The sequence below is a fragment of the Vigna unguiculata genome, chromosome 1, assembly GCF_004118075.2.
Source record: "Vigna unguiculata cultivar IT97K-499-35 chromosome 1, ASM411807v1, whole genome shotgun sequence".
Taxonomy (NCBI): Eukaryota; Viridiplantae; Streptophyta; class Magnoliopsida; order Fabales; family Fabaceae; genus Vigna; species Vigna unguiculata.
This window is the reverse complement of record NC_040279.1, coordinates 36,395,779-36,409,963: the sequence shown is the minus strand read 5'-3', so window position 1 is coordinate 36,409,963 and position 14,185 is coordinate 36,395,779. Positions and strand designations below refer to the sequence as shown.

At 31.1% G+C, this 14,185-nt stretch overlaps 2 protein-coding genes across 6 annotated transcripts; one reads left to right on the top strand and one right to left on the bottom strand.

The window, feature by feature from the left end:
* Positions 1 to 4,113: 4,113 nt before the first annotated feature.
* LOC114164283 lies at positions 4,114 to 6,380 on the bottom strand. 2 transcript variants are annotated; one of them, XM_028048927.1, is made up of 2 exons: positions 6,044 to 6,380; positions 4,114 to 5,089 (listed from the first exon to the last, which is right to left on the bottom strand). In XM_028048927.1, the coding sequence occupies exon 2, from the start codon at positions 5,076 to 5,078 to the stop codon at positions 4,290 to 4,292; it is 789 nt and encodes a 262-aa protein (XP_027904728.1). In that variant the 5' UTR covers positions 5,079 to 5,089; positions 6,044 to 6,380; the 3' UTR covers positions 4,114 to 4,289. The 2 variants fall into 2 exon arrangements, with proteins under 2 accessions (XP_027904728.1, XP_027904807.1); XM_028049006.1 differs by having other exon boundaries at positions 4,114 to 5,078.
* Positions 6,381 to 10,864: 4,484 nt separating this feature from the next.
* On the top strand, positions 10,865 to 14,154 carry LOC114176874 (probable E3 ubiquitin-protein ligase BAH1-like). Of its 4 annotated transcripts, none has more exons than XM_028062095.1 (7): positions 10,865 to 11,028; positions 11,277 to 11,470; positions 12,280 to 12,524; positions 12,626 to 12,874; positions 12,999 to 13,136; positions 13,602 to 13,660; positions 13,736 to 14,154. In XM_028062095.1, exons 1-7 carry the CDS (start codon positions 10,970 to 10,972, stop codon positions 13,842 to 13,844), a joined length of 1,053 nt encoding a protein of 350 aa, XP_027917896.1. In that variant the 5' UTR covers positions 10,865 to 10,969; the 3' UTR covers positions 13,845 to 14,154. The 4 variants fall into 4 exon arrangements, with proteins under 4 accessions (XP_027917896.1, XP_027918048.1, XP_027917968.1 ...); XM_028062247.1 differs by having other exon boundaries at positions 10,868 to 11,181; XM_028062167.1 differs by having other exon boundaries at positions 10,868 to 11,181; positions 11,260 to 11,470.
* Positions 14,155 to 14,185: the final 31 nt, after the last annotated feature.

The following is a 14,185-nucleotide window of genomic DNA, read 5'->3' as shown; positions in this document are numbered from 1 at the left end:
GGCCGAATTAGGCCAAATTCTGTCAAGTCGGTCCTGATCGAGATTTGACTCAATTGGTCCTGGACAAAATTTGGAAGTATTCAGCTAAATCTGTCAAATTCTTTGGTGTCAGCCCTATGGACACAAATTTGGATCCACATCCATTATTTGAATCCAAAATGGATGTGGATTAAATTTTCGATAGGGCTTACATCATAGAATTTGACAGATTTTTTGTCGAGGCTAACAAGGCCAAATTTCAACATGGGATAAACTTGTATGACTTTCAAACAAATTTCAGTCGGGGATGACGTGACCAAATTTGGGCTAAGGTCGACTTGACAAAATTTCAGGCGAGATTGACTTAACTGGATTCGACTGAATTTTGGCCAGGGTCAATTTTGCCTAATACGACCAAATTTTGGCCAGAGCCGACTTGGCCAATTATGACCACATTTGGGTTAGGGCCTGATCAGTCAAATTTCCATCAGGGTTGACTCCACTAAATTCGTCGGTCGGGATCGACTCGACTGAATATGGCCAATTTTCGATCACGACCAACTAAGTTGAATATAGTCAAATTTCGTTTGGGACTTAGTCGATCGAATACGGTTAAATTTGGGCAAGTGCCGACTTGACCAAATTTTGGTCATGACCAACTTGACTGAATTTGGCTAAATTTAGGTTAGGACCGACTCACCTAAATATGACCAAATTTTGGTCGCGATCGACTCTACCAAATATGACCAAATTCAGGCCAGGACCAACTCGGTCAAATTTGGGTCGAGGCCAACACGACCGAATTTTGACTGGAGCCGACTTGACTGAATTCGGCCAAATTTCGGTCGTGGCCGATTCAGTTGAATACGGCCAAATTTTGATCGTGACCGACTCATTTGAATACGGCCAAATTTCACCCTAGGTCGTCTCAGCCAAATACGACCAAATTTGGGTCAGGGCCGACTCGGCCAAATCTCAATCGGGGCCAACTCGATTGAATTCGACCAAATTTTGACTGGGCCAACTAGGCTGAATACAGCCAAATTTTGGTCGCAGTTGTCTCGGTCGAATACGGTCAAATTATGTCTAGGTCGACTCAGCCCAATGCAGTCAAATTTGGGTCGGGGTGAACTCAACCGAATACTTCAAAATTTGTCCAGGACCAGCTGGGCCAAATTTTGATCGAGACCGACTTGACAGAATTCGGCCAAATTTTGTATAGGGTCACGCCAACTCAATCAAATACGACTAAATTTGGACTAGTCGGTCTCAACTTTTAGCCTAACCTAACCAAAAATATAAACTGAAAATTTGGATTGGATATTTTGGATTATCCATTTTGAAAATCTAGATTTAGAGAATGGATATCCAATTCATAAAATATATAAAATATATATCAGATTGATATCCATATCCAATAAAATGGATTTTAAATGGATTGAATTTTTAATAAAATAGATATTAAATGGATTAGATCATAGAAAAAATAGATTGGATTATAAAAAATGATTTTTTGCTCATCCTTGATTAGAATTTTGTGACACATCTCTTCGCATATTGAATGTCAGAACATAAAACCAATAAAAAAATATTGTCTGCCAACATCTAAACACTTTTCTAAAATCATCTATGTAATGATAGCAGACATCTGCAAAAGCTTCAAATTATTTGTTGCATCAGGTTAGCTTTCTATTTTCGATAAAATAATGTCTTTTCTCTTCTTTTTCGATCAATAAGAAACTATTATCTAAAGAAGAATAAACAGCAAAGAAGAACCTTAGTTATATTGCAACCAGTAAACCAAAGCACCATTATTTTATGAAAGAATCAAGTATTTCAGTGCAATAATGTGAGACGTGCGACGTGGGACGTGAGACGTGCTACGTGAGACGTGGGACGTGGACGTGATACGTGAGACGTGAAACGTGGGGCGTAAGACGTGAGACATAGGATGTGGGACCTGAGACGTGGGACGTGGGACGTAAAACGTGAGACGTGAGACATGAGACATGAGACGTGAGACATGAGACATGAGACGTGAGACATGAGACGTGAGACGTGGACGTGGGACATGGGACATGGGATGTGGGACATGAGACGTGCGATGTGAGACGTGAAACATGAAACATGGGACGTGGGACGTGAGACGTGGGACGTGGACGTGATACGTGAGACGTGAGGCGTGAGACGTGAAACATAGGACGTGGGACGTGGGATGTAAAACGTGAGACGTGAGATGTAGGACGTGGGACATGAGACATGAGACGTGAGACATGGGACGTGAGACATGAGACGTGAGACGTGGGACATGAGACATGGGATGTGGGACGTGAGACGTGCGACGTGAGACGTGGAACATGGAACATGGGACGTGGGACATGGACGTGAGACGTGGGACGTGGGATGTGAGACGTGAAACGTGAGACGTGGGACGTGGGACGTGAAACATGGGATGTCGACGTGAGATGGCGACGTGAGAGACGTGAGACGTCCGTAAACACTAAACCTTAAAATTTATATTCATAAACTTTAAACCTTACAATTTAATTAAAAATTTTAGAAGTATAATAAAAGAATTGTTAATGTATCCATAAATTTGTACTAACAAATTTAAATTATACTATTGTAAAAAAATGTATTAATAAAAAGAGATTAAATACATATAAAATATGAGGGTAAAAGTAATAATTAATGTTTATTTAACACCTAAAAATAAAAATTATAAACATTATGAAGATAACAACAATAATTTATAATTATTGAACTCTTAAATGAGCGGAAGGAAGCAGAGGAGGATCTGAAAAGTTAAACTAAGGATGGGCAAAATATCTAATTTTCATGATCAATCCATTTTTGCAATAATCCAATCCATTTTATTGGATCTGGATATCAATCTAATCTATATTTTATATATTTTATGGATTGTATATTCATACTCTAAATCTAGAATTTTCAAAATGGATAATCCAAAATATCCAATCCAAATTTTCAGTTTATATTTTTGGTTAAGTTAGGCTAAAGGTTGAGACGGACTAGTCCAAATTTAGTCGTATTTGATTGAGTTGACGTGATCCTATACAAAATTTGGCTGAATTAGGCCAAATTTTGTCAAGTCGGTCCCAATCGAAATTTGGCTCAGCTAGTTCTGGACAAAATTTGGAAGTATTCGGTTGATTCTCCCTGAACCAAATTTGACTACATTAGGCTGAGTTGACCTAGACAAAATTTGACTGTATTCGACCAAGACAACCGCGACCAAAATTTGGCTGTATTTAGCCTAGTTGGCTCCAGTTAAAATTCAGTTGAATTCAATCGAGTTGGCCCCGATTGAGATTTGACCGAGTAGCCCTGACCCAAATTTGGTCGTATTCGGCTGAGACGACCTAGGATGAAATTTGGTTGTATTCAAATGAGTCGGTCACGATCGAAATTTGGTCGTATTCAATTGAGTCGGCCACAACCAAAATTCGGCTGAATTCAGTCGAGTCGGCTCCGGTCAAAATTCGGTTGCGTTTGGCTCAACTAAAATTTGACTGAGTTGGTCCTAACTTGAATTTGGTCGTATTTGGCAGAGTCGATCGCGACCGAAATTTGGTCATATTTAGGCGAGTCGGTCCTGACCTAAATTTGGCCAAATTCAGTCGAGTTGGTCATGACCAAAATTTGGTCGAGTCAGCACTCGCCAAAATTTAGCCGTTTTAAAAAATTTAATTTGAATTTATTTTATGAAAAATGGATTTTGGATTTTGAACTTGATCCAAATATTTAGATCTGGATTTAAACTTGATCTAAATATTTGGATCTAGATTTTTAAAAAATTCAATCAACTTTTTTTGAAAAAATAGATTTAGATCGAAAATCTAATCCAATTATTTGAATCCAAAATGAATGTAGATTGGATCATGATCACCCCTAGTTGCTACAATAAATTAACAATGATGTGTTTTGTTTGTGAATTAGGTCCCTTGAGTGCAAGATATGGTTTTTCTAACTTAGTTAAGTCTTAAAATCTTGTTTTAGAAGCTTTGGAAAAAATATATAAAGAATTAATCTATTTACTCATTTCTGGTGTTCTTCCAGAAGTAAAACTACTTACAACAAGCAATGACAGATTGAAGTGAATGGACGCACCAATCTAAAAGGAAGCATTGTTTAGAATGCGTCTAAAAGCTAATATAATATATGCATAGATCTCAACAAGCGCTGAGAATCGAGTACTGTAAGCTATAACAACATCTAGAAACAAAAGTTTTGCATTTGTACCGTGTCTTGGAACATTTTTGTATATAGTTTCAAAATTCTAAAACCTTTTACAATGCCTCAAAGCAATATGGCTGACAAACACAGTCCATGGCATGGATCAGTTTCCTGCGAGGTCCCACTGCATTGGCACCCATATCCTTGAGTTTTTTCATAGTTAGATTTACCAGCTGATACTTACTGAGACCTTTACCCTGAAAAATTCTCACAAACTGCCCCAGTCCAAGTGATATCAACCACTTGCTCAGTCCACCAGCTCTTTCAAGCTTCCTCACCAAATTTGATGCTCTCAAGTTTTTATTCAAAGTTTCCAGGTTGGAGGGCCTTCTTGGTGCAAGTAGTGTTCTGGGCTGCTTAATAACTTTTGACGTATTAGAAATTCCAAGTACTTTATGTGACTTCAAACCACTCATTTGACGTGGATTTTCTGATTCTGTTCTCTGATCTGAAGATGATGGATTGACCACAGTTGGTCTAGGTAAGATAGGAGGTGCTCTATTCTCGGTACGAGTCTCTTTTTGAGCAGCCAATAAAAAGGTTTTTTCATGTTCATTATCTGAAGGATGTAGAGTAGATGTCTCCATGGGAAGCTGCACATGGTTACTTGCCAATTCAGGAGGCATAAGTTGCGTATGATTTGGTCCTTGGTTTGCTATTAACGATCTCTCACTGAGAGGCACAGCAGGCACCAGAATGGTTACTCTCTGCTTTTTCACTATAACCCAATCACTATCCTCATGCTCTTTGTCACGATCTCGAGAATCAACAGGGTCATGCGAAGAAGTACCACTTTTTTTACTTGGGACTTTTCCTGTGCGCTTCTGCTTTGTTTTCATCATCTGCCAAGAACCTGCACACCATTAGTAGGTTGTATAGCATTAAACCACTAACAAAACTCTAGGTTCATTTGGTCAGAAGTCATCATATAAATGAAAATAAATACTTAAAGAATAAGAACAATTAGTGTATACATGTAAATGATGTTTATAATGATATTCAATGTGAACTGTCATGTGCATAAAATTTGTTAACTTCTAAAATGTACCTTAAAAATCATATTGTCATATCAACTATCACTTCAGATTAAGTGACAATGCTAGGCTTTTTTAACACCGGTAATGCCAAACACAAATTAAACTCAGGTAGTAATCTCCAGTACATAATACAAATAACTCCGTACATAATAGATACTCTAATAGTACCTACTTTGGTATTCAATTATGCGTGTAAGAAACCTGATCCGGATTCAAATGAGCACACAGATGAAATTGCAAAGTTAACTGTATCCTCTTTGAAATTCAAATTCAGCCGGAGAATAACAATCAAGTCCATAAGGTGCAGATGCAAATGAAATGCAGCAATATTTTTCAGAGAAATATCAGAAAAATTCTCTCAGCAATAAGTTACAGATTGGTTGAGTCTTTCTATCAACCTAGAAACAAAATTTATGATACCTTTGTCCTCAAAAACCTGTAGCACAAGCTAAATCATATTTATTATCAACTAATTAACAACAAGGGATGCTTGATTTTCTTGCACGCAATCATGATAGTTGGTGTGTATTGTCTCGTAATATGCATGAATTACTGAAACTTCAGTTGGTTCATTTGTTGTCTGTTACAATGCACGACACGTCAGGATCACGAAGTATGTATCACACGACTTGCAAAGCCACATTCTATTCCAGTGAAATACATAAACCCGCGACTTGGAAATCCATGGATAGAAAAGAATGAAAAATTGCACATAAACATTCAAACATTGGGTGAAATTTAGATAGACGAAAAGAAGAAAGGGTAAAGACCTGGAACAAAGTCTTTGAACGAAAACAGAACTAAGCTCTTCCTTCTTCTCTTTCCTCCTCGGCTTCAAAACTTTCGTGCCCTAATATTCGCTTTAGAACTCAGCAATTTGGGAATCGCACCTGTGGAGAAGGAAATTAGGGTTTATGATCGAATTAGCTTTGCCTCAACATATCTTTTGGCCGATGACGTGAGGAGAGATTAATTTTGTCATTGTAGTATATAAAGTTGTCAACGAAAAAATATGAAGATAAAGAAAAACTCTCAGGGTGTGTTTGATTTGTGGTAGACCCAATATATGGATCTGGGAGATGTAGTTGAGAAAGTGAGGTCGACTGTTTGATGGACGAAGAGGTGTAAGTAAAAAGATTTAAAGATAAATTTTTTGAATAATTTAATAGATATGATAGATATAAAATAATATTTTAGTATAAAAATAGTTAGATTATAAATTATTTTATAGTTAAAATTATATTTAATTATTTGGATAGTTACTTTTTTAAATATTTTAATTTTTTTAAAATTATAATTTTGTTAAAAGTTGAGATCAAATTAACAAATTTTATTAGGAATATCGATTAATTAAATTTTAAAATTAATATAAAATAAATTATTTTTATCTATAATGATATATAAAGAGATTATTTTTTTGTGTTCATATTTTAAAATACCAATTTTATTATTTAAAAAATAATTATTTATAAAATGTTTGAAAATTGATCGAAAATTGACAGTTACTTTTACAAACTTTTTTATAAAATTGTCTATCTCTGGTCTCCTCTTTTTATCTATTTATCAACAGTTATTATCTCATTTTTAATAAAAATTATATTTATTAAAAATAAAGTAAAATATATCAGGATGAGAGAATAACTGTTGATAAATAGAGAAAAATATAATAATAGAGACAGACAATTTTATAAAAAAATTGTAAAAGTAACAGTTAATTTTTAAAAATTTTATAAATAATTATATTTTAAAGGATAAAATTTGTGTTTTGATATAAAAGAGGGAATCTTCTTTATATATTGTTATAAATAACTTAATAACATTACATTATCATCATCTACTAATATAATATCACATATATTTAAAAAATGCATATACAATGTGTATCCTAGTTATTATTATTATTATTATTATTATTATTTTTTATTATTAGTTTTAATATTATATTATTATTTTGTTATTATTATTATTATTATTATAGTTAATATTAATTTATTATTATTAGTTATTATTATTAAAAAATAAAAACATATTTGGAATTTAGAAAATCTAAAAGGTATTTAATTAAATATATATTGTTGAGGTGTATTTTCCTCTCATCTTTTTATTTTTATCCATTTTTATCCAATGATAATATTTTATTTGCTCTCAAATCCATATGTATCAATGAGTTCTAATTTCCTGAAGAAAATAAATTTCATTCATCTTCATCCATCATCTTAAACACTAAATCTTTAGTGATTTCATAAAATATATTTATTTAAGCTGATTAAAATTTATAATAAATAAAAAAAATATACATATAAAAAGTAAGCAAATTATATTTTAGATTTTTGTAAATAATTTATACAGTGAAGTGCTTTTATTTTAACAATTAATAATATTGAATTCAAGTTACCGTTACATAGATTAAAAGTAATAGATAAAAAATATAAAAATGAAAATAATACTTTGATAAAGTTTTATTTGAGAAATTTTGATAAAAAAATCATTTTTGATAAAATAATCTTAAAATTTATTATTTTAATTTTTTAACTTTCACAAAAAAAAATTACTCTATTTATAACTTTATCAACTTTATCACCAAAATATTTGTCAAAAAATCATTTTCTATATAAAAAATTAAATTAAATCGCTCAATTCATATTAAAGTATATATATATGTGGAATTTGATTTCTATTATTTATCATAATTTGTTAAATTGTTTAATTGACAATAAAAATATGAGATTATATATCTTATAGGCGTGTTGGGAAAATGAAAATAAAATAATATTGTATATATTGAAAGAATGTTTAAAATGGTCATCATTTTTACCGAATGTTTAAAATGATTTTCATTTTCGCAATTCGTGTTTTATTTTGTCCTTCTCTGTAATGTCGTTTAAATCATTGAGAGAGTATTGTAACGCCATTTAAATCATTAACAGAGTATTGTATATGTGGCACGGTTTGTATTAGGGTGTGTTACGTGTACTGTACATATGGCTGGCAGCAATGGATAACAGTCAGAAGCCATTTCCTACAGCTGCAATGTTGAGCATTCAGATTCATTGTGTACTTATATTTTCATCAATGTCAATGTTGAGGACTTCATATCAACCTGCTTTAGGAGATTTACCTACGAAGAAATATATCAATCCATCATCTTTCCAGTTAATGGTGAAGTCTTATGAGAAAGAAAAATGAACGTTAATTAGTCATATGTACAGTATGCGTAACACACCCTAATGCAAACCGTGTCACTTGTACAATGCTCCGTTAATGATTTAAACATCGTTACAGAAAAAGGACCAAATAAAACACGAATTGCGAAAATGATGATCATTTTAAACATTGGGTCAAAATGATGACCATTTTAAACATTATGTCAAAATGAGGACCATCTACAACAAATAGTACAAAAATGAGAACCAAAAAAGTATTTAAACCTTTCGTTTAAAAGTATTAAGTTAATTATTCAACTTTATTTTAGTATTAATTTGATCTTATTTTGTAAAAATTATAGAATTCGATTATTTTTGTTAAATTTATTAAAATGAATAAAAAATTTCATTAAAATTTATATTAAAATTATATTAATTACATCAACTTTTAAAAAATTAGACAAATTAAAAATAAATAAATAAATAAAATCAATTTGATATTTAAAAAAGAAATTAAACTAGTACAAAATTTATAATTAAAATGATTACAATATTAATATATTAATATATTCTACTAAAATATACATACTTTAAGTCTTAGTTTTCATACATATGAATTTAATAACATTAAATACATCTTACTCCCCAGAATAAAAAACTAACACGGAATTAGTGCATTCAATAAGCATCATTAAAAGCATTCAATACACACGTTGAAAAGAGAAGTTATTATTATATAATCCCAACCACTATACTTCGTTTAATGATGCTGCTAGTAGTCTACTTCCTTTTAATAATGAGAACATTAATTATTATTTTAAGGCGAGGGTTAATTGGTTCAAAGGCACGGTTAAAGAGTAATAAATATGTATTGATTTTATTATTTTTATTTTAAAAATTGAAATAATTAATTTTATTAATTAAAATAGTATAAATATATATAATTGATTATAAAGATAAATGTATTTTTTAAAATTTTTAAATAATAAAAATAAGAATTTTGAAAATTCAATTATTATTTCTGTAAATTTTTTAAATGTTGAATACTATTTTTTGTTAATTTTATGATAATTTAAACTTTTTTATATTTAATTATATTTTAATTTTTAATAATATTAAAATATAATTATTTTTTAACTTTTATCGGTAAATATTAAATTAAAATATTATAATAATTGTAGAATATTTATAAATATTTTTATCTTTTAAATAAAATAAAATGGTTATATTTTATTTAATATTACAATTAATTATGAATTGTTATAGACTTTAATGCATATTAAATTTTCTTAAATATTTGTTTTAAAGTATTTATTAATAATAATTAATGTGCTTTAAATTTTATTAAAATATATAATTAAATTTAATATTGAATAAATATTGAGCTAATCATCGTAAATATTATTTTATTTTATTTAAAAGATAAATATTTTTATAAATAAATACATTTGTAATTAATAATTTATTTGAAACATAATTAAATAATAAAATAATTATATTTTTATATTATTAAAAATTAAAATAAAATTAAAACATAAAAAAGAAAAATAATTTGAAAAAATAACAAAAAATATTATGAAAAAAATAAAAACAATTCACATAAAAATGCAATATTTTAATCACATAAATTTTTAAAAAAATTATAAATTTCAAAGAGATTTTTATCTTTTTTTTTTGTTATAAACTAAACTTTGTTATTCCTTTAAGTTAATTTTATTTTCTTACACTTGATTATATTTTAATTTTAGCAACATTAAAATATAATTATTTTATTATTTAATTATTTTTTAACCTTTTATAGATAGACATTAAATAAATTATTAATTTGAGTTTTATTTATTTATGGACAATTTTATTCTTTAAATAAAATAAATTTATGATAGTTAGATGGAAATTTATTTAATATTATAATTATCTGTATACTTTTATAGAATTTGAAGTATATTAATTATTTATAACCAATACTTCAAGACACGGGTTAACACTTAAATTATTGAGATTTTACAGTAATATATTTTTTTTTAAATAAAGTATAAATTTATTAGCAATTTAATTAAAAAATTAAAGAGGTTATTTTAGAAATCTAATTTTAACTTTTTCAGTTTTGTTGTGCTGCCATAACTTTGAAGATCTTTTTCAATAAAAGAGGTAATTAGTATTTTATTGAATCTTTGACAGAAAAAATAAATTTAATATAATATTTATATAATTTAATATTTTAAAAATGATTTAATATTAATATTTTTTGATAAGTTTCATATCTCAAATTTATTGTTTTCTTTTGACCAGCCTAATTGAGATGTTATAAGTTACAACCGGTGTTTATGACTAATAAATGATCGAAAATTACCGTAAAATATCTAAAGGAAAATATTTATTGGTGAATATTAAAAAAAACACTTGGAGACCACGTAAGAGATATTTGATGGTTGTTTCGGTGGTCCAGGAAAAGAAATAAAAAACAAAAATTCCGAAATATGCGCGGGTCTCGGTGGCTTCAAACTCACGTTGCTTTGTTCTGGATGAAGCCTGAGACGGCACAAGATCCCTCCGATGTTTGATTCTCGTACTCACAGCATAAATTTTTTCGTCTTGCTCCGGAGAAACTCCTGGTAACCAAAATCCACCACCGCTTATCTCGCCACCAGTTACATTCTTCCCCGGTTACTCACCCACCACCGATAGCTATATATCATAATTCTATTTTTTATCTTTTATCTTTTATCTCTCAATTTCCTCACACATAGTCGAATCAGCTCGCTCTGGTACGTTGTAGAATTAACCAGACGTATTTTCCAGAATCACTGTTCTTGATTAATTAATTGATTAATTGTTATGTGAAGTTTCTTTATTCGATTAGGATCTGGAAGTGGAAAAAGGGGGAGATGAAATTCGGGTGTGCATTCAGAGAGTACCTGCAGGAAGAGCGGGAGTGGTTCTTGGGCGAGAAATGTGCTCACGTTGAATACAGCAGGTTGAAAAAAGTGTTGAAGACTTGCAAGAAAGACACCTCTTCAGATAAGGACCTGCTGTGTCAGTGTCAGTCTTGCCCATGTAAGTGTTTCTTTTGGTTTTGAGTTTTTACTTCGTGTTTGGGGCCACCCCGAGTTGCAAGTTCTCGTTTTTGTGTGTGTTGTATATATGGTCATGTGAAACACACTTGTCTGGCGTCATGCTAGGTTACGAGGTAGGGCACATGCTCATGTCGTTAGCAGGGACCAAATCGAGGGTTGATGTCCTGTTGAGACTGTGGAATATTTAATACAATAGATCTTTAGGTTAAGGAATAAAAAATGAGAGTGATTGTATTTCATGTTTTTCCTGTTTTCTCAAGATCCAAGAACAAGTGATAGATATTACTGGCTTTAACTTTTTATAATGAGAATAGCTTCTAAAAAATAGGGATGGCCTGTGGGAGGATGTTAATGCTGTCCATGGTTGTTTATAAGGTTGAAAGTTACTTTCATTAAGATGGTCGAAGAAATGTTAGCAACACTCTCTGTTTTTTCTAGTACACTATTTACCATTGGCTAAAATTAGTTGGAAATCACCAATTTGTATGGATTTGAAATCCCTAATTAATAAACCCCATTTTTCATTTTGTAGTTTTTAGTAAGGGCATTATATAATAGGAGAAAATGTGCTTGAAGAGTATGTTAGAGAATTGTTGTTGACCCTCCTCTAATGTTTATTGTGTTCTTCTAATTTTTTGAGTGAAATTGTTTACTTATATATTTTTCAACTAGATTTATAACTTGATATAGTCAAAGTACTCATTGAATATGTTGATGTCTCTTTCAATTTAACTGAAGTGTATTACTTTCTGTAGTCTAATTATGAACATTTTTGTTTTCCACTTGTAGTATGTGACCAACAGTTCTTCTCTGAGTTGATGAAGGAAGCATCTGATGTGGTGGGGTACTTTAGTTCAAGAGTTCAGCATCTCCTTCATCTTCACATTTCTTCAGGACTACACAGATATGTATTGCGTTTGCGGCAGTGCTTTAGAAGTGATAGGCAAACCCTTACTCAAGAAGGGAGGATTCTAATTGAGTACATTGCCATGAATGCTATTGCAATGAGGAAAATACTTAAGAAATATGATAAAGTATGCAACATCTGAGATGATTGCCTAATGTTAACTCTTTTCATTTATACTTCTCTGTTTTAGTTTTTGGGTTCACTCTATCCTTTTCTATTTGGCGTCAGGTACACTGCTCTGTTAATGGGGAGAACTTCAAATCTAGGATGCATGCTGAACACATTGAACTTTTGCACTCTCCTTGGATAATTGAATTGGGTGCTTTTTATCTGAATTCTACTGGACTTGATAGTTGTGAGCTTGATGGAGTCTATGGTCACTTTTCTTGTGATCTAAACTTAAATAGAGATGTAATGACATTGGTTCTTCCTGATTCTATTAAGCTCGAGTATACTCTAACTTGTGCAATTTGTCTGGTAAGTTCCTAATTGTATGCTACACTAGAAAATAAGGGAAAAGATCTCTCTCTCTCTCTCTCTCTCTCACACACACACACACACATCATTATTTCTTATAAATGTTTGGATTGTGATATGATAGGATCTTGTTTTCAACCCTTATGCTTTGAGTTGTGGTCATATCTTCTGTAAGTCATGTGCTTGCTCAGCTGCCTCTGTGATGATTTTTCAAGGCCTTAAAGCTGCCAGTCCAGAGTCGAAGTGTCCTATATGCAGAGAGGTGTGTATTTTTTACTCGGCATTGATATATCGGATTAAAAAAATAAAACTCATGTTGGTAAACAATTAAAGCCAGCATAGAAGTCAATGATGCAATTATGCAACTCCATAGGTGTCAGTTTGGTGAAGGTTCTTTATGGACCTTGCTTTCCTTTTCCAAATAACTGTATAAATAGGTTTTTCAAACTCATAAATATCTTCATTTTAAGAGTACGTAACTATAAGATAAGTAGATGCGCAGTAGCCTATCTTGGATAACATTGATCAGCAGATTCTATTCTTTGTCTTCTCAAAACATAGAATATTTTCACTTTTCCCTATGGCTTCCTTATGACAAAAGTGTAGTGATTATGTCATTTATCCTATTCCTTGGGGCTCTAAAGCATATTCTGATTTGCTTTATATTTTAAAATTTTGAATTATGAAAACATACTTTTGTAAAGGACAAATGCTCTTCTTAATACAGGTTGGCGGTTATTCTAAGGCTGTGCGTATGGTAGAACTTGATCTACTTGTGAAAAGAAGGTATTACATGGTAACATTATCTTTCTTCTTATGTGCATAGAGGCATCGCATTCATATTCAAGATTTTTTTTGCAGGTGCAGAGATTACTGGAGAGAGAGGCTAGCTAGTGAACGAGTTGAGACATTGAAGCAATCCAAGGAATACTGGAATTTACAGTCCACATATGCAATTGGATTGCGCTAGGCTTTTATACTTGAGCAATGGAAACATCTGAGTAGAATACTGTTAACAGATACAGAAATCCCTGGAAGAATTACAAGACTTTGAGTTTGCGTTTGGCCTTGACTGAACTGTTAGGTGAGGTAGGATTTATATAGTTAATTCCTAATACCTTAGCCATTAGAATGAAGAGGGAAATAGTAAATAAAGACAAAGTGGCATCCTCAGCTGTCACTTTTCAAAAATTTAAGGCAAAGCCTGTAACAGTCTAATTGACAGTCAATTTTTTGTTTTCATATCAAAGGAAGTTATCAAGTACATGTTATTCTGATTATATTTAAACTTGAAATTTGATATAAACATTT